This window comes from Chiloscyllium plagiosum, unplaced genomic scaffold (assembly GCF_037043375.1).
Source record: "Chiloscyllium plagiosum isolate Xiang-an unplaced genomic scaffold, Cpla_swu_hap1 HiC_scaffold_31, whole genome shotgun sequence".
NCBI classification, from domain to species: Eukaryota; Metazoa; Chordata; class Chondrichthyes; order Orectolobiformes; family Hemiscylliidae; genus Chiloscyllium; species Chiloscyllium plagiosum.
The window spans coordinates 8,828,926-8,856,023 of NW_028270169.1; the positions used below are offsets into that span (position 1 = coordinate 8,828,926).

The window sequence follows — 27,098 nt, forward strand, 5'->3', positions numbered from 1 at the left end:
CAAAGCGTGACAGCCAACTTGCTGTCAGCCCTCCAGCCACATCAACTGTGCAGCTGAGTCACTGGACAAATTGAGGGGTGTCTCCCCAGCTCTTTAAAATTCATGCCATAGGTCTGTTGCATTCTCCTTAAAGTATTGAATTTAATTCCTAATCTGAAATACAGTATTGCTTTTGTTTCGGTGGGGGATGATGTTGGGGATGGAGATTGTGCAAGTGAGGCGAGTGTGTGTCCTCGTCAATAACAAACATTCAAAAATTTATATGTCATTAAGATTTACTCTTAGCTTTCCAATATAACAGTACTTCTACTAATAACTTTACAACAGGATCAACAAGCACTTCCTTATCACTTTCTTAAATCCTTCAGAGGATGTGGATATCACTGGCAAGGCCAGAATTTATTACCCATCCCTAATTGCCCAGAAGGCAGTTAAGAGTCAACCACATTGCTTTGGGTCTGCAGTCACGTGTAAGCCAGATCAAGTAAGGGCAGCAGTTTCCTTTCCGAAAGGACATTAGTGAATCAGATGGGTTCTTCCCGGAAAACTGACAACAGTTTCATAGTCATCATTAGACTCTTAATTCTAGATATTTGATGAATTCAAATTCTACAAATTTCCATTCAAACCATATAGCCAGAGCATATGTTCAGTTTCTGGATTAGTCTCGTGATAGTCATCATCTGGACTAGGCTAGCACCTCCACAAATATAATAACCTCCTCTACCAAATCTGTCTCTGAAGATATTCCTCAGGAATTGCACATATCTGGTTGATTAAACTCCGCAGTCCTGATAAATCCAGCTGTGAATGGTAGGATCAAGTAAACTCCTAACTGAAGGAAGCTTCACAAATATTCCAATACTGAATGATGACAGTCAATGCATCAGTGCAGAAGACAAGGCCGAGCGATTTGCATTTCTGCCTGAAGGTGGTTGCAAAGCGATGATTCATCTCAGCCCATTCTTGACGTTCGCAGCATTACAGATTCACTTGACATTAGATTAGATTAGATTACATTAGATTAGATTACATTACATTACAACAGGCCCTTCGGCCCAACAAGTCCACACCGACCCGCTGAAGCGCAACCCACCTATACCCCTACATTTACCCCTTCACCTAACACTACGGGCAATTTAGAATGGCCAATTCACCTAACCTGCACATCTTTGGACTGTGGGAGGAAACCGGAGCACCCGGAGGAAACCCACGCAGACACGGGGAGAACGTGCAAACTCCACACAGTCAGTCGCCTGAGGCGGGAATTGAACCCGGGTCTCTGGCGCTGAGAGGCAGCAGTGCTAACCACTGTGCCAGCGTGCTGCCCACAAGAAATGTCTGAAAATACTGGATAATGCAAAGCTAATTGGCCCCAAAAACATTGCAGTAATAATGCTGGAGATGTGAAGACACAACACTAGCACTAGAGAAAATAATCAGACTAAAGGCCAATAAATCGCATAGGCCTGTAGAGTTCCACCTGAAGATTTTAAAGGAAGTAGTTACAGATAGTAGACGCACTGGTAATAAGCTTCCAAGAATCTTTAGATTCTGGAAAAGTCCCAAAGGACTGGAAAACTGCCGATGTAATATCTTTATTCAAGAAAAGAGCCAAAACTAGTAACAACAGATGACTGACCGGTCACTGGGGAAACATTTAGAGTCGATTATGAATGATGCAATAGTGCAAATGTAATCAAGCAGAGTCATCATGGCTTCATGAGGAGCAAATCATACCTGACAAATTTACTGGATTTTTTTGACGAAGTAACAAGCAACATAAATAAAAAGGAAAACAATGAACACAATATATTTGGATTTTTTCTAATAGGGGCTCAATTAGGCATCGCACAAAATCTACTTCTAAGAGTCAGTGGCATTGGACGTGGAAACTTTTCATGGATAGAGGATTGACTAACATTTTTAATCTCTGCACCCTGCAGGCTTCCTGCCTCTATTCCTCTTGAAGGGCTTTTGCCCGAAACGTCGATTTTCTTGCTCCTTGGATGCTGCCTGACCTGCTGTGCTTTTCCAGCACCACTCTAATACAGACTCGGGTTTCCAGCATCTGCAGTCCTCGTTTTTACCTAACTAATAGAAGAGAGAGTTGGGATAAAACGAGCACCCTCAGGATGGCAACCTTTATCTTGTAGAGTACCACAGGAATCAGTGCTTATGCCAATTATTGACAGTAAATCCCTTGTATCTGCGAAATCACGAATCAAGAGTTTGCCTGCCCATACCAAAAAATAACAACCAAAACCAATATCCACAGGAAAAAGAATCACATATTCAAAATATTTTAAAACCATTTTAACTTATTTTTAAACAAGCTCTGCATTTGAGAATGTCATCATTCATGGAGGTTCTCAGGAGCAGAACCCTCACTTTACAGAGGAATGACAAATTTATTTTAATGACGCAGATCACAGACATTCATGTACAATTGCCAAGTTTAAGAATGATATAAAATAGCTCAGAAATCAAGTATATACAGGTAGAAGATCCTTTATCCGAACATCCAAAAATTGAAGAGCTCTGAAATCCGAAGGTTTTTTTGTGAAGATTTTTCCCTCATTAACAAGGTTGTTTGGCGTGCAAACAGTTAACCCATGTCGACACCCACTGTGTGTGTCACTCAGATGCAACGTGTGAGGGGGGGGAAGAGTAGGGGGGGGAAGAGTGGGGGGGGGGGGGGGAGAGAGAGAGTAGGGGGGGGGGAGAGAGAGAGTAGGGGGGGGGGGGGAAGAGAGAGTAGGGGGGGGAGAGAGTAGGGGGGGGGGGAGAGAGTGGGGGGGGGGAAGAGAGTGGGGGGGGGGAGAGAGAGTGGGGGGGGGGGAGGGGGAGAGAGTGGGGGGGGGGGAGAGAGTGGGGGGGGGGGAGGGGGAGAGAGTGGGGGGGGGGGGGGGGGAGGAGAGAGTGGGGGGGGGGAGGGGGAGAGAGTGGGGGGGGGGGAGAGAGTGGGGGGGGGGGAGGGGGAGAGAGTGGGGGGGGGGGGAGGGGGAGAGAGTAGGGGGGGGGGGGGAGAGTGGGGGGGGGGGAGGGGGAGAGAGTGGGGGGGGGAGGGGGAGAGAGTGGGGGGGGGAGGGGGAGAGAGTGGGGGGGGGAGGGGGAGAGAGTGGGGGGGGGAGGGGGAGAGAGTGGGGGGGGGGAGGGGGAGAGAGTGGGGGGGGGGAGGGGGAGAGAGTGGGGGGGGGAGGGGGAGAGAGTGGGGGGGGGAGGGGGAGAGAGTGGGGGGGAGGGGGAGAGAGTGGGGGGGGAGGGGGAGAGAGTGGGGGGGGGGGGGGAGAGAGTGGGGGGGGGGGGAGAGAGTGGGGGGGGGGAGGGGGAGAGAGAGTGAGAGAGTGAGAGAGTGAGAGAGTGAGAGAGTGAGAGAGTGAGAGAGTGAGAGAGTGAGAGAGTGAGAGAGTGAGAGAGTGAGAGAGTGAGAGAGTGAGAGAGTGAGAGAGTGAGAGAGTGAGAGAGTGAGAGAGTGAGAGAGTGAGAGAGTGAGAGAGTGAGAGAGTGAGAGAGTGAGAGAGTGAGAGAGTGAGAGAGTGAGAGAGTGAGAGAGTGAGAGAGTGAGAGAGTGAGAGAGTGAGAGAGTGAGAGAGTGAGAGAGTGAGAGAGTGAGAGAGTGAGAGAGTGAGAGAGTGAGAGAGTGAGAGAGTGAGAGAGTGAGAGAGTGAGAGAGTGAGAGAGTGAGAGAGTGAGAGAGTGAGAGAGTGAGAGAGTGAGAGAGTGAGAGAGTGAGAGTGAGAGAGTGAGAGAGTGAGAGAGTGAGAGAGTGAGAGAGTGAGAGAGTGAGAGAGTGAGAGAGTGAGAGAGTGAGAGAGTGAGAGAGTGAGAGAGTGAGAGAGTGAGAGAGTGAGAGAGTGAGAGAGTGAGAGAGTGAGAGAGTGAGGGAGAGAGGGAGAGAGGGAGAGAGGGAGAGAGGGAGAGAGGGAGAGAGGGAGAGAGGGAGAGAGGGAGAGAGGGAGAGAGGGAGAGAGGGAGAGAGGGAGAGAGGGAGAGAGGGAGAGAGGGAGAGAGGGAGAGAGGGAGAGAGGGAGAGAGAGGGAGAGAGGGAGAGAGGGAGAGAGGGAGAGAGGGAGAGAGGGGGAGAGAGAGTGAGAGTGGCCAAGCACGTTCTTAGTTAGAAGTCTGCTTCTCCAGTAAGATTTTAAAAATTTTACCGTTAAACTGTCACTATTTTGATATGCGAAAAATTCTGAAATCCAAAAAACAACTGGTCCCGAGCATTTTGGATAAAGGATCTTCTACCTGTATTATAACAGGAAAAGATGGGAAGGCAACAAAGGACAACGACACAGAGTCCACAGAGGCACGTAATAGACAGATTAAGCAATGGGCAAAACCTTGGCAGCTGAAATTAGAAAAAAATGTGAGGTTATGCACTTTAACAGGAAGAGTAGCAGAGATGAATATTATTTAGATAGGAAAGTTGCAGCATAGGTGCATTATCACAAAAATTGCACCAAGTTAAGATGATAAAAGGGAAGACAAACTGACAAATCAGACATATTCCCAGTCCTCATTTGTCAGCATTCTGCAGAAACCGTTTCCTCCGGGATATTCTGGTCCACGCCTCCTCCTTTCCCAACACCTCCACACACTGCCAAGAGACCTTCTCATACAATCGTTGGTGTATTCATCTGCCCATTTACCTCCTCCCAACCAAAGCCCCAGACATGACTTCGAAATGAATCACCAATTTACCTGTTACTTCATGCAATCGAGTCTACTGTATTCACCGTTCACAGTCTAGTCTCTGCAACAGAGACACAAAATACAGACCAGGTGACCACTTTGCAGACTTACGTTCTGTCCGTAACAATAACCCAGAGCTTCCAGTTACCTGCCACTTCAACACACCATGTTAAGACCATAATACCATAGACATAGCAACAGAAATTAGGCCATTCAGCCATGGCTGATAAGTTTCTCAACCCCATTCTCCTGCTTTCTCCCCATAACCCTTGATAATCAAGAACCTATCTCAGTTTTAAATATACTCAATGACCTGGTCTCCACATAGAAGAATTCATTCTCTGGCTGAAGAAGTTTCTCCGTATCGCCATTCTAAAAGGTCTTCTCTTTACTCTAAGGTTGTGTCCTCAGAACCAAGTCTCTCCTACCAATGGAAACATCTTCCCAATATCTATTCTGTCCAGGCCATTCAGAATTCTGTATGTTTCAATTAGATCTCACCAATGCCTTCTAAACTACATTGAGTATAGACCCAGAGTCCTCAAATGTTCAGCTTTTCATTCCTGGGACCATTCGTGAATCTCCTCTGAACACACTTCAAGGCCAGTACATCCTTCCAGAGATATGAGGCCCAAAGCTGTACACAATACTCTAAATGTGGTCTGACCAGAGCCTTATAAAGCCTCAGAAGTACATCCCTGCTTTTATATTCAAGTTCTCTTGTCACCGGTTTTATTCCACCTCAGCTTTTGGCCAGACAGCAAAGCTTCTATCCATGCTAGCACCTTGCCTCTAACACCATAGACCCTTATCTTACTCAGTAGCCTCCTGTACGGCAACTTGAAGTCCAGGTAGATAACATCCATTGGTTCTCCTTGGTCTAATCTGCTTGTTACTTATTCAAAGAATTCTAGCAGATTTGTCAGGCATGCTGAAACCATGCTGACTCTGCCCTATTTTACCTATACACTTCCATGTATTCAGAAATCTCATCCTTCATGACTGATTCTAGGATCTTACCCATGAGGGGGGTTAGGCTAATTGGTCTGTAATTTTGTCTTCTGCCTCACTCCCTTTTTAAACAGGGGTATTACGTTAGTGATTTTCCTGTCCTCTGGGCCCCTCCCTGATTCTAGTGATTTCCTGGAAGATCTCCTTTAGATCTCTCTGATGTAGTCCATCTGGTCCAGGTAATTTATCCATCTTCAGGCCATTCAATTTTTCTAGCACCTTCTTGTTGATGGCCACCATACTCAGCTCTGCCCCCTCACTGTCTTGAATTTTTGGGGAAATTACCCATGTAGTACTCGAAGACTGACGTGAAGTAATTATTCAGTTCTTCAGCCATTTCTTTGTTCCTGATTCTATCTCCTTTCTTTCAAATTGCAGAGTAAATTCAATCATGTCATGATCACTGCTTTTTGAATACTTCCATGCCAACATTTTTGTCACAGGCCTGATGCAGTGTTCCAGCAAGCCTCAGCATAAACTCAAATTACAGCATCTCATTTCACCTGGGAGCCCTGCAGCCTCTGGAACTCAAATAATTTTTTGCCAGATTCTGTCATTTTTTTTAAAAACCTATCCACTCCACACTGTCCAGTTATGATATGATCAGAAATCACACGGCAGCAGGCTATAATCCAACAGGTTTGTACGAAATCACAAGCTTTTGGAGTGCTGCTGCTTCTTCAGGTGAAGTCTGAAGCTGAAGTCAGTTGTCCACCCCAGTCCAACACTGGCATCTTCACATCATGTTATGACATGCGTTGCTTTTCACACAGCTAACCAACTCTCAAACCTATTATCACATAACATGGTTTACATTCAGCACAGATTGTCCATTTTCTGCTACACTCAGCTCTCATTATCACTTATTCAGCTTCTCTTTTGTCCCAGCTTGCCATCCATAATCCCCTTGTTTATCTACCCCTTTCACATATCTCTCTCTCTCAGCTAAATCTCCACGTATCTACTCACCTCTCCTCCATCTCTCCTGCTGTGAATGGGTTTTGTCCCCTTATCTAAGCAAAGATATACTGGCATTTCAGGCAATTCATAAAAACATAAGAACTAGGAGCAGGAGTAGGCCATCTGGCCCTTCAAGCCTGCTCCACCATTCAGTAAGATCATGGCTGATCTTTTCATGGACTCAGAACCACTTACCCACACTTTCACCATAACCCTTGCTTCCTTTATTGTTAAAAAGAAAATCTACTTTAGCTTTAATAACGTTTACTGAAGTAAACTGCTTCACTGTGCATTCAATTCCATAGATTTACAACCCTCTGAGTGAAGAAGTTCCTTATTAATTCAGTTCTAAATCTGATCCCTCTAATCTTGAGGCTATGTCCTCTTGTCCTAGTTTCACCTGCCAGTGGAAACATCCTCTTTACTTTTGTCTTATCTATTCCCTTCATAATTGTATGTTTCTATAAGATCCCCCCTCATTCTTCTGAATTCCAATGAATATAACCCCAGTCTACTTAGTCTCACCTCATTAGCCAAACCCCTCAACTCCAAAATCAACCTAGTGAACCTCCTCTACACTCCCTCCAGTACCACTACATCCTTTCTCAAGTAAGGAGACCAAAACTGCATGCAGTACTCAGGTGTGGCCTCACCAGCACCTTGTACAGCTGCAACATAACCTCTTTGCTTTTAAACTCAATCCCTTTAGCAATGAAGGGCAAAATTCCATTTGCTTTCCTAATTACTTATTGTACCTGCAGACCAAACTTCTGTGATTCATGCACAAGGACACCCAGGTGCCTCTGCATAGCAGCGTGCTGCAACTTTTTACCATTCAAGTAATAGTCCTTTTACTGTTATTCCTACCAAAATGAATGACTTTGCATTCATTAACATTGTGTTCCATCTGCCAAATGTTTGCCCACTTACTAATGTTCCTGTGCAAAGTTTCACAGTCCTCTAGACACTTTGCCCTGCCACTCATCTTAGTGTCATCTGCAAACTCTGACACCCTACACATGGACCCCAAATCCAAATCATCTATATAAATTCATAAAAGGTTCACTAGGCCAACTCCACATATGGAAATATTTTCTAATGAGGAGAGGGTGAGTAGGTTGGGCCTACACTCATTGACATTTAGAAGAATAAAGTTTAAGCCATATTAAAACATATGAGATTCTTAAGTTAAATGCAGAAAGATTGTTTCTCCTTGGGGGAAGGGTCAAGGACCAGAGGGCGTAATCTCAGAGTAAGACGTCACGCAACTAAGACATGAATTTTTTTTCCTATCAGAGGATAGCAAGTCTATAGAATTCTTTACTACGAGTTAGTAAAAGTTCTTCAAGAATTATGGAGGTAAGTGGAGTAGAGGATTATCAGATTAGTCATGAACTCATCGAAAGGCAGAGTTGACTCAATAGGCCAAAATTTTCTACTTCTGCTCGAACATTTTACAGTCTTATATAAATCCTATAGCTACAAGAACAGGTCAGAAGGTAGGAGTTCTGTGGCAAGTGACTCACCACCTGCCTCCCAAATGTCTGTCCACCATAAGGCATTCAAAAATCTTAACACCATCCAAGCTATGAGTGGTGCTGGAAAAGCACAGCAGGTCAGGCAGCATCTGAGAAGCAGGAAAATCGACATTTCGGGCAAAAGCACTTCATCAGGAATAACCGGCCATTCCTGATGAAGGGCTTTTTTCCCAAAACATCAATTTTCCTGCTCCTTGGATGCTGGCTGACCTGCTGTGCTTTTCCAGCACCACTCTAATCTTGACTCTAATCTCTAGAACCCACTTCTGCCTTCCACCCAGGATATAGCAGCTCATTTTACTGGTATCCTATCCACCTTTAATAATCATTCCCTTCACCATCAGTGCATATCAAGATGCAGTTCAGCAACTCACCCAGGCTCTTTGACAGTACATTGCAAACTGCTGATCTCTACAACCTCCAAAGGCTAAGGTCAGCAGATGCACAGAAATATCACCACCTGCAGCATCTCTCCAAAGCCACGTACCACCCTGACTTATAACTATATCACCACTAATTCACTGTCACTGACTCAACATTATGGGAACTCACTTTCTAACAACAAAGTGGGCTTTCCTGCACCCAAAGGACTGTAGTGGCTCAAGACTACAGATCACTACTACTTTCTCCTAGGCACTAAGGGATGGGCAATAAGTGCCTGTAACCTCGTAGATAGGCTTTTCTATTAACAGCTTAAAGGACCTATGTCTTCTCCCAACTTTAATTTTTCTGTCTTCATATTAAAGTACAAGGAAATATGGCTTGTGCAATTTTTGCTTTTAAAACAATCCAGCTGGAACAGCAATTTCCTCCCCCATTACAGTTGGCTAGTCTTGCAAAACGAGCACAGCAAACAGCAACTTAAATTATGCACAAAAACTTGCATTTGTATAGGAGCTTTAACATAGTAAAAACATCTCAAGCACTTAAATTCCCAGTAAACAAGACATATGAGGCACAGCTTTCTCATCGAGGTTTGAGGGACTACACCTGACTGTGCCATACAATCGTAGGGCTTCAAGAGTGTGGTGCCGGAAAAGCACAGCAGGTCAGGCAGCATCCAAGGAGAAGAGTCAACATTTCAGGCAAAAGCCCTTCATGAGGAAAGAGGAAGATGAAGTGTTCTTCCTCCAGGTATCAGGTGGTTGGCGATGGAGGAGGCCCATTGGCGGAGTGGGAGGGGGAGTTGAAGAGTTCGGCCACGGAGCAGTGGGGTTGGTTGGTGCAGATGTCCCTAAGATGTTCCCTGAAGCGCTCTGCGAGTAGGCGTTCTGTCTCCCCAATGTAAAGGAGACCGCATAAGGAGCCATGGATTCAGTAAATGAGATGGGTGTAAGATCAGGTGAAACTCTGATGGATTTGAAAGACTCCTTTGGGGCCTGGGACGGAGGTGAAAAAAGAGGTGCAGGTGCAGATTTTGCAGTTCTTGCGGTGGCCGGGGGGGGGGGGGGGTGAACCTGACGAGGGAGTCACGGAGGGAACAGTCTTTACGGAAAGCGGATAGGGGTGTGGAGGGAAATATATCTCTAGTGGTGGGGTCCGTTTGTAGGTGGCGGAAATGGCAGAGAATGATGCGATGTATATGGAGGTTGGTGGGGTGGAAGGTGAGGACCGGGGGTTTTTGCCCTTGTTGCAGTTGGAGGGGTGGGTTTCGAGGGCGGAAGTGCGGGAAGTGGATGAAATGTGCTCGAGGGCATCAACCATGTGGGAGGGGAATTTGCAGTCTTTAAAGGAGGTGGCCATCTGGTGTGTTCTGTGGTGGAACTAGTCCTCCTGGGAGCAGATCACACCCCACCCCCGTCCAAGGCCCAAAGCAGCCTTGCACATCCATCACAGTTTCACCTGAACTTCCACACGTCATTACTGTATCCATTGCTCCCAATGCGATCTCCTTTACATCGGGGAGACAGGACACCTACTCACAGAGCACTTCAGGGAACATCTCCGGAACACCCGCACCAACCAACCCCATCGCCCCATGGCCGAACACTTCAATCTCCCCCTCCCACTCCGCCAAGGACATGCAGGTCCTGGGCTGCCTCCATCATCACTCCCTAACCACCCAACGCCTGGGGAAAGAATGCCTCATCTTCCGCCTAGGGACTCTCCAACCCCATGGCATCAATGCGGATTTCACCAGTTTCCTTATTGCCCCTCCCCCCTACCTTATCCCAGATCCAACCTTCCAACTCGGCACCACCCTCATGACCTGTCCTCACTTTCGTCTAATCTTAGGGCTTCACCATTCACAAGTTGTTCTATTTCCTCTGTCCTGTGCTAATTACTAAACAACTTTATGCTTTGAAGAGGTCTCCTCTTGCATTCAAGCTTTCTAACTATAATAAGTGATTTTCTTTCCTAAAGTTAGTAGCATTCAGTGTACTGACAGAAAAATGAATCAAACTTGTACATGAGGTACCAGAATGATACGGCCAAATGGACTGTTTGGATACTGAGTCATGTAGAACAGAGAGCAATAAGTTTTGATACCTCATCTTAATTAACGTCAGCTGGGGTTTGCCCAGGCTTTGAAGCATTTTGGTGATGGAAAATAAGATTTATCCTAATTTCTATCCACTAAGCTTCAGTTTCCTCAAACCAACACTGCTCTACTTTCTGTACTGGGTCTTCATGCTTTAATTTCTCCTTGTAAGCTAGGAGGAGGAGTAGAGTGCTGTGGTCTGATTTTTCAAAATGAAGGATGGAGTGGTCGGCATTTTTTATGGTTGTGTGGCAATGGTCAAGGATGTTCAGACCTCTGATGGAACAGGTCATGTGCTGGTGGAATTTTGGTTCCACATTCTTGAGATTGACTTGATTGAAGTCACCAGCTACAATGAACAAGGATTTGGGTGTATTCTTCGAGGAGAAAGTGAGGTCTGCAGACGCTGGAGATCAAAGCTGAAACTTTATTGCTGGAACAGCACAGCAGGTCAGGCAGCATCTAGGGAACAGAAGATTCGACGTTTCGGGCACATGCCCTTCTTCAGGAATGATCAGAGAGTGTTCAGCAGGAGAAGATAAAAGGGAGGGAGGAGGGACTTGGAGGAGGGGCGTTGGAAATGTGATAGGTGGAAAGAGGTCAAGGTGAAGGTGATAGGTCGGAGTAGGGTGGAGGCGGTGGAGTGGGAGCACCTCTGGGCCACCCGGACGAACCAACCCAATCACCCTGTAGCACAGCATTTCAACTCCCCCTCCCACTCCACCGAGGATATGCAGGTCATTGGACTCATCCACCGCCAAACCACAACAACGCGACGGTCGGAGGAGGAGCGTCTTATCTCCAACCACAGGGGATGAACTTGGACTTCACCAGTTTCTTCATCCCCCCTCCCCCCACCTTGTCTCAGCCGAATCCCTCCAGCCCGGCACCGCCTTCCTGACCTGCAGTCTTCTTCTTGACCTCTCCGCCTCCACCCTACTCCGACCTATCACCTTCACCTTGACCTCTTTCCACCTATCACATTTCCAACGCCCCTCCTCCAAGTCCCTCCTCCCTACCTTTTATCTTCTCCTGCTGAACACTCTCTGCTCATTCCTGAAGAAGGGCATGTGCCCGAAACGTCGAATCTTCTGTTCCCTAGATGCTGCCTGACCTGCTGTGCTGTTCCAGCAATAAAGTTTCAGCTTTGGGTGTATTCTGCCTCAAAATTGTTTATAGCACTGTATACTTTGTTAAGTGTACTATTCATTTGTGCATGGGGTGGTATTAGATCACTGTCAGAACAGCGAAGCTGAACTTGTGGGCAAATAGTATGGACAGCATTTCACTCTTAAATATTCTAGGTCCACAGAGCAGTGACTTGCCATGGTCACCATGTCTGAGCATCAGAAAGTGTTAATTAGGAGGCAAATCCCACAGTTCCTTGCTATGTCAGAGGATACTCTTACTCCTCGGATGCTGCCTGACCTGCTGTGCTTTTCTAGCACCACTCTAATCTAGACTCAGATTTTCAGCATCAGCAGTCCTCACTTTTGCACGACCGAGGATGCTGAGCAGTCCATTCGGCGAATGGAGGAGCCCTCAGGTCGTAAGGTGCACACAGTCAGGTGGAGAGGGAACCAAGAGGGAAACTCTACCTCATACTTCCCAACCTATTGGCTACTGATGCATTTGTCCATGACACTATCAGTAAGAACGACCACTGTACAGTCCTTGTGGAGACAAATTCCTGCCTTCACATTGAGAATGATCTCCATCATATTGTGTGCCACTATCACCGTGCCAAATGGGACAGACTTCAAACAACAAGACTGGGCATCCATGAAACATTGTGGGCCATGAACAGCAGCAGAGCTGTATTCCAGCTAAATCTGTAACCTCATGACCTGGCATTTCCCCTACTCAACCATTACCATTAAGCCAAGGGATCAACCATGGTTCAATGGACAGTGCAGGTGGTCAGGGCAGGAGCAACACCAGGCATACATGAAGAGGTGTTGTCAACCTGGTGAAGCCAAACTTGCATGCAAAACACCATAGGAGCAAGTGATAAGACATAGCTAAGCGATACATAATCAGAGGATCAGATCTATGCTCTGCGGTCCTGCCACATCCAGTCATGAATGGTGGTAGACAATTTAACCGACTGGAGAAGGTGGCTCCACAAGTATTCCCATCCTCAATGATGGAAGAACCCAGCACATCACTGCAAAAGGTAAGGCTGAAACTTTCGCAATCTTCAGCCAGAAGTGCCAAGTGGATGATCCAACTCAGCCTCCTCCAGTGGTCTGCTGCATTACAGATCCCAGTCTTCAGCCATTTCAATTCACTCCACTTGACATCAAGAAATGGATGGATATACTGGATACTGAAAAGGCTATGGGCTCTGACAACATTCCAGCAATAGTACTGAAGATGTGTGCTCCAGAACTGGTCACTGCCCTAGCCAAGCTGTTCCAGCATAGTTCCAACACTGACATCTATCCAACAATGTGGAAAAATACCCAGGTATGTCCTATTCAAAAAAGCAGGACAAATCCAACCTAGCCAATTACCGCCCCATAAGTCTATTCTCGATTATGAGTAAAGTGATGGAAGGGAACATCACTAGTGCTATCAAGCACACCTGCTCAGCAATGCCGGATTTTGGTTTTGACAGGACCACTCAGCTCCGAACCTCATTACAACCTTGATTCAAACGTGCATAAATTCCAGAGGTTAGGTGAGAGAGTGACAGACTTTGACATCAAAGCTGCAATCGACCAAAAGTAGCATCAAGCCCCCCCCCCACCCCAGCAAAACTTGAATCAAATGGTATTGGGGGGCAAACTCTGATGGTTGGAGTCATACCGACATATAGGAAGGTGGTCATGTTTGTTGGAGGTCAGACATCTCAGCGCCAGAACATATGTGCAGGAGTTCCTCAGGGTAGTGTCCTATCTTCGGCTTCTTCAATGATGTTGAGAAGTGCAGATGCTCGCCAATGACTATATAATGTTCAGGACCATTCGTGACTCAGATACTGAAGCAGTCCATGTTTAAATCCAACAAGATCTGGACAATATCCAGGCTTGGGTTGAAAAGTAACATTTGTGCTATATAAATGCCATACTATGATCATCACCTATAAGAAACAATTTAACCACCACCCCTTGACATTCAGTGGTGTATCATCATTGAATCCCCTGCCATCAACCTCCTCATGGTTATCATTAACCAGAAACTCAAATGGACTCAGCACATAAGGAATGACTACAAGAGCAGGTCAGATATTTGGAATACTGCAGCGAGAAACTCACCTCGTGACACCCAGAGTATGTCCACCATCTACAAGGCACAAGTCAGGAGTGTGATGGAATACTCCCCACTTGCTCCAACAACATTCAAGAAGTTTGACACCATCCAGGACAAAGCAACCCACTTAACCAGTGCCATATCCAAAAGCATCCACTTCCTCCACCACTGAGGTTTAGTGGAAGCAGTGTGTACTATCTACAAGATGCACAATAGAAATTTGCCAAAGATCCTTAAACAGCACTTTCAAACCCACAATCATTTCCACCTAGAAGGACAAGTGCAGCAGTTACATGGGGACACCACCAAGGTCCCCTTCAAGTCACTTATCCTAACTTGGAAATAAACTGCCGTTCCTTCACTGTCACTGGGTCAAAATCCTGGAATTCCCTCCCTAACGGCATTGTGGGTCAACTCACAGCAGGTGGGCTGCAGCAATTTAAGATGGTGGTGAGCTGCCTCCTTCTCATGGGCAACTAGAGACAGATAATAAATGCCAGCCAGCCAGCGACACCCACATCCCGCAAATGAATGCGTTTTAAAAACTCCTTTTGTTTCAGCCAAAACTAGTTTAATCATAACTCTGAATTGTTTGATTTTTTGAATAATTGCATTATTGGCAAAATTCCATTTTTCTAAGTTATTTCCAACATTTCTTGTGAAATGTTACAATGCAGACATAATGAAAACTGAAATTTTACAAGTTGAAACCAAGGCAAGATGATCTAAATTTCAACCGATCTGGATGACATCCTTTCAAGTAGATTTGACTGAACAAGAACAGATGCCATAAAACCACGGACAAAAATTTGGGATCAATGACAACTCCAAATAGAGCACACACAAATACATATGACCACGTACACCACAACAGCAAGCACTATATCCATTCCACCCTGGTGTAAAGACACATTTAAGTAACGAAGAGTCATTCCTATTCTGTTGAAATTTTCTATAAATCAATTATATTTTAAGAATCTTCAGTCACAATACTAAAGGAAGGCCGAAACAGTCCAGAGTGACCATACTCTGTAGTTTAGTCACAGTCTGTTGGTTAACACTGAACTAAGAACCATTTGAAAACAATCATTTTATGTTTCTGTCTCAAAGGACAAGGAATCAGAAAACAGCATTTGACCAATGAGTCTACTACTTTAGAGACCTTGAACTTACAAGAGGGTGTAACCCACCCAAAGCACAAGGAAAAGTAAATGCAATTCATTTGTCATTCCAGCAGGCAATCAGCCTATTCATTCCCATCAATTCTCAAGTGCTGTCAAAAGCTTTGAAATTTCAGTTCACAAAACAATGTTTCCAAACCAAAGTTTGTTTTAGCCAGCAGTAGACATATACTATGAATCACCATAACCATTGACAGCACCAGTCTTAAAGCTACAAAAAAGTTCTCATCTCAGCAGTGTCCTCTTAAGAGTTGCCACTATTGAAGATGCCCTTGCACACATCCAGGAAACAAGTTCTATCTAGTCTGGAAGCAACATGGCATTAAGCATGCTTGCTACCCTGCCATATTACACAGAATCCTGGATATGCTACAGATCAAAAGTTTGGAATGTTTCCAAAAACATCAAAAAGTCCAGATTAAAAATTCACTGGCAGGACAAAATCACAAATAAAGAAGTCCTCAATCATGCTTGGCTCAGCAGTTTGGAAATCACCCTCCAGTAAACAGAACTTAGAAGGCAAATCATATTTCCTATATGGCTGATTACAGAATCCCCAAGTAGAACTGGCTCAGGGCAAACATTAAGGTAAAGTTAAGAGTCGTGCAACATTTTCCATTGCACACCACCATCACAGAAGACAAGCAGCATATTTCAAGTACCATCTACATCAAACTAGCTACACCCAATATGTCCAAAGGAAAGACAGAGATGGTGCAGCTGCAGCAACTCCCCAGTTGTAAACATGCTGATGCCACACCAGCTGCCACATGGACCAAAAGATGATGAAACTATTTCTAGCTTTAACTCTGTTGATCAAGTCCAGCACAATCCATATCAGATTTTCTATTGACAGCATTCTGAAGATGTGGGTTTTTTCCCTTCTTGGCTCAAGCTTTCAAATTCCTGACTGAATAAGTCTTTGGTGACGACCAACTCTTGAGGAAATCATCCACATCACCAAGAGAGGGAAACAGCAGTCCATTACAATTCAAGAGGCCCACAATGTTCAGAATCCTTTTGAATTCAAGGAATTGAAAAATATGTGCACCAACAGGCAAATAAGAAATAACTCATCCAGGACTAAAGGTTAGATTTAACCTGATACTGTGAAGACTACAGAAATCAGCAATGTCCAGATTCAAACAAACAATCTGGAAAAGCATAAAGAAATGTAGAAATTTCAGCACAAAGCTACGTTGATAGATGCAAAATATCAAACTCAAAGACTTCAGAGATTTACATAAAAACATAAAATAGCCCTGCAGGAATCACCATTCTTACCTTTTGTTCACCGGTTTCTCGTCTTTTTCATATGGTTTCACAAACCACTTTCCAATTCGCACAAAGTTCCTGTTCAACAAGCACCTTTAAAGAAAGAAAGGAAACACAAAGTTGTGGATCAAAAAGCATCTGAACTATAACACTGGGAAATATCTTCAAGATACCACATGTATGAAAACAATTTTTTCTACATAGGAATAACACAAGAAATTCAATAATGTCCTGCTCAATCTGTCAAGCTTATTACACAGACATTATTTAACAACTAACCATTCCCTTTAGAAAGGGAGACCCAAAACACATTTAATTCAAGTTCTCATTTACTTTCATGTGGCAAATTCCTTAGAATGGTTCAAATGTTTCATGGAGAGAACAAAATGCAAATGTCAAGGAAGTGTTGCAAAACAAAAATGAATGAATGATTGTAAAAATGTTATTTAATATTCACTTCGGAGTCCCTTCATTTGACCATTCTGCTTCAAATTAAGACAACTTAGCATGCTATTTAATTGATTTAAATGCACAAAATAGACTGAAAAGCTTTCACGAATATATGCAATCACTTTTACTTGTTTTAGTTTGTCAGCTTCTCAAAAACTTCACATTATATCTTAAAGACATACTACAAAAGTTCACCAATATATTATAAAATGTTCAACAGGTGGTGTAGACTGACAGCTGCAAATTAGGGTGGCCAGAGGATGATCTTGCTCACTTGTTTTAATGATTTTCTCAAACTGTCTAGGTTTGTGTTAGTTTGAAAAATAAAAATCAACCAGGCTACAGAGGCAAGATCTTAAATAATTTCAGTTTAAGACAGCATATGCTGGGATTGGATAGGGACTAGGAATCCTAGGTGCCTAGAGGTCTTCTGTTATTTCAGTAGTTACTGCTTCAAGTTGCCTGCACAGCAACTTGTTTTCAAGATGTGCTATCGTAAGAGCAATTTAAAAAGAAAAGACAGACAGCATTTCCTCGGAAAATGAACATTTGTGTTTCTCATGATCTTTTCACTACAGAAAAAAAAATTCCTATAATTGTATGTTGCTATGCTAAGTTAAAACTCTGAACAAATTGCATAAGAAAGGGAGTATACAGCAATTTCCCAAGGGCAAATCCCACTTTTAAAATGCATCAGTTGTGCTTTGCAGTGAATAAGCAGCCCAAAGTGCAGAAAGGCAAAAGAAAAACTTCTTCCAATGGGGGGGAAAAGATCATTTCGAGTGTTGGCAGAGGATAAACTGCTTGCTTATGAGCAGTGCCCAGTGAAAATAATTGCAGAAAATTACTAGAAGACAGATTGTAAATTCACAATGTGGACAACTTTTGAAATTGGATATTAACAGCTCCCTCTAACCACTGGAACTAATACAACATATAGGACTGATAAATCAGAATATAAATAGAAACATTTAATATGCAATAACTTCAAAGTTACAGCATAAGTAGCCAAAATAATTTGAAGCCCGGCCTGACATCAGTACAGTGCCTTCATTCTATGTGAAAGACTTTCCTGCTTAAAAGAATAAATTTAGCCCATTGAACAACCATTAGCTTATTGGTGTATAAACTCTGTCCTCTTCTGAATGAGTTAGCACAGACTGCTATGATATCTTGCTGGTGCTATCCAGATGGTTAATCTGAATAGAAATGTTTTGTGATGTCAGTCCATGGATGCCAATCACCCTCCAGTTCTTTACCTTAACAGCTATGCTTTGTGCTTATGCAAATGGTGCAATCTATTCAATTGAGGAGCACGAGAATACAATCCTATCTTCGTCTACTACCCACGCTCCTACCAACAAGTTTTACTGATAATTGTAAACCATGAAACCTTCGCAACTAGAATTTTGGTGGCATGGAAATGAAATGGGGGGAAAAAAAACAAGAAAAGCTACAAAAATATGGAATTCCACTGGGGGGAAAAAATACACAAGTAAAAATAAATATAATTAACACTGGTATGGCTTTTATAATATTGAAGTAGAGAAGATCAAAACCTTACTGCAGATATCACAGCTGTACATTGCTGTGTAAAAAAGTGTAAATCTGGCACAGAATGGAATTTAGCAATAACGGGAGTAAGAGAAACAAGAAGTGCAAAAAAGTTTGTACTTGATACAAGCACAGAAAATGCTGGAAAAATTCAGCAGGTCTGACAGCAATGGCGAAAGAAACTTTCAGTTTTGAATTTCTAATATTCACAGTGTTTTGCTTTTATTTGTATTAGATGCAAGATGATTAAGCCAGTGAGACCCAGCGACTGGATGCAAGAGAAATCTGAGCTGTTCCTTTCCTTCAGGTTGACTTGTGGAATACTGAGAGTGGAGAACATGGCCATGAATTTAAGAAAAAACACAGGACAATCATTTTCTCCCTATTGAAGAGTTTCCTCAAGAAAGTCCCTATTTCAAGACACTAGGAACAATTGCTCCCCCCACCAACTTGGGAAATACACCTGTACCAAAGCAGCTAGGCATCAATTCTAAAGGATTTGAGACTTAGCAGCCATCATCCCACAGTTAATCTACGAAAACTAAATGGACCACTCGTACCAGCTCACACATTGCTCATATAAGTCTTACTGCAAGCCAAAGTAGGAAGATAATCCCAAAGACAGGTTTTTCACAAAAAACAACAGAAATATGGATACAGTTGCTTGCAGGTAATTTAAAATTAGTACTAGAAACTGTACAGCAGTCATATTGATAGTTATAAGAGCTATTAAAAATGTATGCCTCCTTTATAAGCAGATCTTCAATCCACAATAAAGGTGAACAGATTCCAGTGTTTCTGCCAAGAAAATGTATAAATTATTGAATGATGCATGCAGAATGCATTGCCAATTTTTTCTTAAAAATTGCCAAGATGGACGTTTGTTAATGTGCCAGAATCAAGACTCTAGGAGTTAAAGATGACCTTTCAGCTGACAAAGTTCAAACGAAAACGCTCTTATATTCATCTCAAATGCAATCAAAACCAATTTTTCTAATCAATAACTGCTGTAACTAGCTTCACAAGTGTAACTGTAATTTAGTAAAGATTATTTGCTTAGAACATTGTGATTTGAAGACAGTGAAGCACAAAGAAAGATGGCTCCTGTTGTTGGGGGATTGGGGCGTGGGGTTTGGTTTGAGAAGAGGAAAGTATTAATTTCCAAATTTGAACACTATCTATTTTTAGTCACTTGCACCACACCCATCTCAGGTATGCAAAGTTGTAAGAATAGGATGGCAGCAGAGGATGGTTTCTGAGCCACAACTCATCCTCTCTTCAGTTGCAGCACATCAGCCAATACCCTTCATGTCAGAAGTTATCTGAATAAAGATCTAGGTCTTGTTAGCTTTGAAAGAAGAGCCAAGGTGCGACCTCACTGCAGTATATGAAATAGAAAACCATATGTAAAAGGTAAATTGTGCATATTAATTTCAGATTATTCTCAAACAGGTGGTTCAAGATGACATGTTAAAATTGGCAAATTGCAGAATTTAGTTCTGATTTTATTCACAAGCTAATTTAGATGGGGCAAGCTTATAGTTCCAGAAATCATTTTACAAAAGAAATGGATTAGATTAGATTCCCTACAGTGTGGAAACAGGCCCTTCGGCCCAACAAGTCCACACCGACCCTCCGAAGAGTAACTCACCCAGAACAGTTTCCCTCTGACTAATGCACCTAACACTCTGGGCAATTTAGTATGGCCAATTCAGCTGACCTGCACATCCTTGGACAGTGGGAGTAAACCAGAGTACCCAGAGGAAACTCACGCAGAAGAACATGCAAACTCCATACAGACAGTCGCCCAAGGCTGTAATCGATATTGCATTAGGGAGAATATGGACCCTTTCCAATTTTAAAATAGATATGAATGTGAAAGACCAACAATTGTGCTGCATGAGTAATCATAAATTGTAATTATATACCATATCTATCTTTGGCATAATTCAACTAATTTAGTCAGGTGGTTTAACATGTTCACCCTATAAACATGTCAGGCCTACATGTAAAATGCTAACTTATCAGTTGATGATTGATTACAGGCCAGAAACACACACATTTCTGGCAAATTTCTTTCAGCCCAAGCCTGAACACTATTTTAATTTTGACAGTTTTAATATTGTAAATTAAATATAATTAAATGTAACTGACACTCAAATTGTACAATGTTTCCCAATTGCCAAATCAGTGTCATAGAGTCGTAGAGATGTACAGCATGGAAACAGATCCTTCGGTCCAAGCCGTCCATGCCGACCAGATATCCCAACCCAATGCAGTCCCAAAACTAAGTAAAACTGAAAATTTAGAAAGTGCTGTTTGTATTCACAATCTTCCCTCACTAGTTTACCTATGCCCCTATGGTCAAGTGTTAATTTTGAGTGACAAAGGAGCAAATCAGTTAGTAGAAGAGGATTATAAAACACGTAATGTCCTAGTCTTCAATTAGAAGACTGCTAGCCTTTAACTGTATCCAAAGTGGCAAAATTAAGTTAAACAGGTAAAACTCCACTCCAGGAAATAAAAATAACATTTAGCAAATAAGCTTCTAAATTATAAAATGATGCATGCGTCTCATTAAGGATCTAATTTATAGAATTAATGTATGAATAGGTGGGGAGTGAAGGTTTTTAAAGGCAAATAATGTGTTCTACCCATACAACAGAATACAATGCAAAATGAGTTCTAGCTGAGAATATGAAAACATTGGATGGATAAGCTATCAATATTTAAAGTTACTAAAGCATAAAGACTAAAAGTTAAGCTTTTAAGAATATGGAAGGATACAAGAGTGGAAACTGCCAAGGCATTAAGAATAACCTTTCAGTCTTCTCTGGACTCAAATGTTGTCAGGACTGCAGAATAACAAGTAATACACCTTTGCTCAAAAAAAAGGTTAAAAACTAAAAAGGTAAGCTAACATGAGTACTACTTAAAAAAAAAAAATATACATTTTACCATCTTCCACTCATCAAGACAATTCTCAATACCAATTCAAAGAGATGTGGGTGTCACAGCTATGCCAGTATTTACTGCCACAAGGGCAGTTAAAAGACAACTACTGTCATGGATCTGGAGTCATATAGAAGCCCAGAGCAAACAAGGCAGTAGATTTCGTTCCCTAAAAGATAGTAAACCAATGGAAGACCAACTCTTTTTGTGGAATTCAAATTTCACCACCCGTCATGGTGGAATTCAAACTAATGTCCCAACAACATTAGCGTGGAGTTCTGGATTCCAGAATGTTCGGGGAGTAACATTCGCCAAAACCTTCCCAAATGAGAATGGTTTTCAAAGTTGAACATCTTCATTAATTAGGACAGACTGCAGAAGTTGGGACTGTTTTCCTCAGAGAGGAAACAGCGAAGGAGCAGGGCTCTGAAAGCTTGTGATTTTAAATAAACCTGTTGGTTCATAACCTGGTGTTGTGACTTCTGACCTCCTCAGAGAGTTTGAGGCTAAAAAGGTCTGATAGCAGTTTTCAAAACCACGACAGGTTTACAGGTTAGACAAGGAGAAACAGTTCTTACTTTTAAGATTGAGTACGTGAAGGCAAAGATTTTAAAAATTTTGCTAAAGAAGCAAATGCGATGAAGAAAACACTCTCTCGAAGTGAACGGTTAGGGTCTGGAAAGCATTGCTTAGAAGTTTGGTGGTGGCACATTCAATTGAGGGATTGGAGGGGACATTAAATAATCATCCAAATAGAAACAATGCACAATGTAACAGGGTAGAGTAGGGCATTAGTACAAAGTCAAAATGCTCAGAAAGCCAATACAGATGCAATGGAGCCCAACAGCTTTCTTCTTCACAAACTATTCTGAGACTCTAGGATACAATTCACTGTGGTGAATTGCAATACATCTTTCTGAAAGTTGGTCCTCAATCCATTTGCTATTACTCAAATTAACTCGACTGTCTAAAACACATAACTGTTCCTAACTTTGCACATTTTGGGAAGTTCACTCAGACACAAGACAAATTATTGGTACTGGCAATGGAACTCTTCTGGTTAAACAAACACATTGCCAGAGATTGCAAGTGCAAGAGGTTTTCTCTGTATCTATTCAAGATTATGACTATATTTCCAGTAACCCAAATTATTGAGTGAAAAACACTGGTGCAGAAGACAGAATTGGAAAAATGTTACATTTTCAACCGAAACATGAACCTTTCAGCATTATCACCTATTTTCTAACGAAAATATCTTTTCAGTCAGTCAGTCAATCAACAAGATTGGCTATCAAAACAGAAAAAAAAAGTATTGGTATATAAAGTCCCAAAAGTTGTAGATGCCAATATTAGGCATCACAAGCAAGCTCCATTACATATGAAATAGTTGTAGGATATCATACAGCACATACCTTTCCAATAAGTTGTGAATAGCCTTAAAAAGCAGTGTACGGCACTCATAGGACAGTCCTTGCTCCCATAATCCCTCTTCTTCCACTAAAAATGAAATGGTAATTAAAAAGTTAAACTTCTTAATAAAATATTTTTTTCAAAATCTAATGATAACAACTTACAAGAAAATAAATTATTAATCACAGTCATTCCAGCTGCTGCTCCCCCATCACTCCACTTTACAAGTCAACTGAAATCAGTGGCTTCTGAACAATGACCCACAATCTCTCAACGTAATCCCATTTACACTTTTATTTCTTGCTTACTATTTTGTCCTGTTAAATTTTTCGACAATTAAGTGTTGTTCTTAGCACTGTTGGCTCATTAGCAAATTGAGCCTATGCCAGTAAACCAAAATCTCTCATTAGTAACTGAAACTAAGTAAAATTTAATATAAACATGTAATTGAATTCCATAATCAAAGAAGATATAAATGGCTCAGTGGATAGCACTGCTGCCTCAGAGCTAGAGATCCCACGTTCAAGTTCCACTCTAGGACTTGACCAATATGAAACCCAGCCACTAGTGCAGGCAAGCCAGTATTCATGAGTACTAGATTCCAAGTGTGGAGCATAGTGGCAGGAGAGCACATGGCTACAAAACACCCAAATCCAAAAATTATGGTTGATAAATAAAGTGATCAACAAACATTGTAATCCCACGTAACTTGGGAAAAGCCAAAAGAGGAACCAAGAATTCTTTGTAGCTATGTGATCTCCGAGCTCAAGACTGACCATCCCTGACTTAAACAGTCCTTTTATTGATGTTGGTAAATGACAGGAATTACATACCAATATAACCATTAAAACCAACCATTTTAATTTTAAACATGACATCCATTCAATGACTAAATCACTGCAAGAAATCTAAGTGTTGCCTCAAAATCGCTATTCTTTCTTTACACGGCTCAGATGTAACACAGTAAAATGATGTCACAATATCCTAGCTATGTCTAACAGTTCATCATAGATTTACTTCTCAGTCTATCTTTCATTCCCAAGTTTACATCATTCACCGATACCCAAGAATGCAGAGAGTAGAATAGTGGAATTGCACAACCAACCTGTGTGTCAAATGCTTTTGTTGCTATTTGGCCTGTCTCCAAAGACTGGCTCAAAGGACTGGTTTTCCTTTGGTAACTTTTCTAGGTTTTGTTATAAAAGCAAATTCATACATGTGATCACTAAGCTAAAGCAGACATCTTTTCACACTTGCCACTGAAGGGATATTCCACCAAACAAAACTTCTGTTTGAGTTGCAAAAGTAACTCATAACAAGAATATAATGAATGAACAAAACTAGTTAGCATTCAAATAAAAAAAGGATTCAATGACAAAATTCAGAGTTTTAAAGAGATAACAAATCTGATGGACATAGGTAAGTCAATGGATGCTGTTTCTATGGACTTCCTGAAGGTTTCTTATAAAGTCCCACACAATGGCTTTATAGCAAAGGAGGAAGCTGAAAATGTGTTGCTGGAAAAGCGCAGGAGAATCGACGTTTCGGGCATGAACCCTTCTTCGGGGCTCATGCCCGAAACGTCGATTCTCCTGCTTCTTGGATGCTGCCTGACCTGCTGCGCTTTTCCAGCAACACATTTTCAGCTCTGATCTTCAGTATCTGCAGTCCTCACTTTCTCCTAGCAAAGGAGGAAGCCCATGGAACTGAGAGCAATTACTAATATGGATAAGAAATTGACTAAGTGGTAGGAAACAGGTGTTGGAATAATGGGCAAGTACTCAAACTGACAAGACAATACCGGTGCCCCACAGGTAACTGCATTAGAGCCCCAATTATTCACTATATTTATTAACAACTTGGATAACAGCATAAAAAGGCAAGTATTACATTTGCTGATAACAAAATTCGGCAGCAATGTAGACAGTGTTCACTACAGCATAAAATTACAACAGGTTATTGATAGATTAGGTTTATGGGCAAAGCTATGGCAGATGGATTTTAATATAAACAAATGAGAGACTATTCATTTTAGATGGAAAAAACATTGTGCCTTCTAAAAAAATGATCTAAGTTAAACACAATAGATAACCAATGAGACTTTAGGGTTCAGGCACATAGCTCTTTAAAATGCCACAAACAGGTGCAGAAAATAGCTAAAGGAATGATGGCCTTCGTGTCTAAAGGGCTGGTGTATAGGGATGTAGACATTGTGCAGCAGTTATAGTAAATTCTGATTAGACCCCACTTAGAATACTGACAGCAGATCAGGGCACAACACCTTAGGTGTTTTGGCCCTGAAGGGAGTTTAATGCAGGTTTAAAAGGATGATAACTGGACTACAGGAGTTAAGTCTGAAGATAGAATGGACAAATTAGGCCTTTATTCTTTTGAATTTAGAAGGCTATGGGCTAATCTAACCAAGATCTTCAGAATATTAACAGGTAAAGACTAGGTAGATAAAGAAACTATTTCTACTGATTGAAGATTCTAGAACCAGGAGGTATAGCTTCAGAATTATGGCCAGGCCATTCAAGAGATATTGGAAAGTACCTCTGCATGCTAAGAGTAGTGAAAGTTTGGAACACTTGCTCAAATTGCAATCAATGTTAATTTAATTGTTAAAGTGAAATCCAAGTTGGACAATTTATTTTAAGCAATAGTATCAATGGTTATATGCACACATGGCAGGCATTTGCAGTTAGGCAACAGATCAGCCATGATCTTAACTAAATGGCACAGAAGGTTCAAAAACCTGAATGGCCTGTTTCTATGCCCCTAAAATTAACAAAATTAAGAATATCTATAAAAGTTTGATATTGTAGAACACTGATTAAAAGACAATTTAGCACAAACCACAAGGAAAGCACAACTCAGGCACAGGAAGCATCCACATCATAACTGGAAGGTCAAAAGCTTATTCCAAAACTTGCTGCCACTGGCAATCTGCTTGCACAGCTGAAGAATGTTTTCAGGCTGATGAATTATTTGAGCTAAACAGTGTTGCTTCTCAAACACAGATCAAATTATTTCCAAAAAGGAATTCTTAGTATTCTAATAATTCAGGAATAAGGAGAATAAATGACATTAAATACCTGTTATAAATCAACATTCATTTATCCAACACACAAACTTTAGTTAAGTATAAGTTTTACAAATTAGTCTTTTTTTTAAAATGAACTATTTTCCTACTTTCCAGTTTCCACAACTTGCTAGGTCAGTTGAACAAAGCAGCAAGAAAGGTATGAATTGAAGAATGTGAAAAACACCTATAATGAAAATTTATCTACTACATTGAAAAATACAAATCAAAGGCTATGTATCAGATTAGGCTTTCACATAAGTCACGCTGTTTGTACATGACTCAATATAATCAAATGTATAACTATATGAAAGATCACAAAATGCAAAAAGTCAGTGCACAAATAATAGTTTGGCTGCAGATATCAGGAGTAAGAGGGGGAGGAGAGACAGACAGAGAGAGACAGAGAGAGAGACGGGGGAGAGGGAGAGAGAGAGACGGGGGAGAGACAGAGAGAGAGAGAGAGACAGAGAGAGAGAGAGACAGAGACAGAGAGAGAGAGAGACAGAGAGAGAGAGAGAGAGACACAGAGAGAGAGAGAGAGACACAGAGAGAGAGAGAGACAGAGAGAGAGAGAGACAGAGAGAGAGAGAGACAGAGAGAGAGAGAGACAGAGAGAGAGAGAGACAGAGAGAGAGAGAGACAGAGAGAGAGAGAGAGACAGAGAGAGAGAGAGAGAGAGAGAGAGAGAGAGAGACAGAGAGAGAGAGAGAGAGACAGAGAGAGAGAGAGAGACAGAGAGAGAGAGAAGAGAGAGACAGAGAGACAGAGAGAGAGAGAGAGACAGGAGAGACAGAGAGAGAGAGAGACAGAGAGAGAGAGGAGAGAGACAGAGAGCAGAGACAGAGAGAGAGACGAGAGAGAGAGACACAGAGAGAGAGAGAGAGAGAGAGAGACAGAGAGAGCAGAGAGAGAGAGAGAGAGACAGAGAGAGACACAGAGAGAGAGACAGAGAGAGAGACAGAGAGAGAGACAGAGAGAGAGACAGAGAGAGAGACAGAGAGAGAGACAGAGAGAGAGACAGAGACAGAGACAGAGAGAGACAGAGAGAGACAGAGACAGAGACAGAGAGAGACAGAGAGAGACAGAGAGAGACAGAGAGAGACAGAGAGAGACAGAGAGAGACAGAGAGAGGACAGAGAGAGACAGAGAGAGACAGAGACGAGACAGAGAGAGACAGAGAGAGACAAGAGACAGACAGAGAGAGACAGAGAGAGAGCAGAGATGAGGACAGAGAGAGACAGAGAGAGACAGAG

The 27,098-nt window shown here is 42.3% G+C and overlaps 1 protein-coding gene across 2 annotated transcripts in view; it reads right to left on the minus strand.

Moving 5' to 3' along the window:
* The window catches only part of med13a (mediator complex subunit 13a), a 225,134-nt gene that overhangs the window by 128,611 nt on the left and 69,425 nt on the right, over positions 1–27,098 (minus strand). For both annotated transcript variants that reach the window (XM_043718104.2, XM_043718103.2), the window contains exons 3-4: positions 22,763–22,847; positions 16,404–16,487 (exon numbers count right to left, since the gene is read on the minus strand). In XM_043718104.2, the coding sequence (XP_043574039.1) occupies positions 16,404–16,487; positions 22,763–22,847 (169 nt within the window). The remainder of the gene's footprint in view (positions 1–16,403; positions 16,488–22,762; positions 22,848–27,098) is intronic.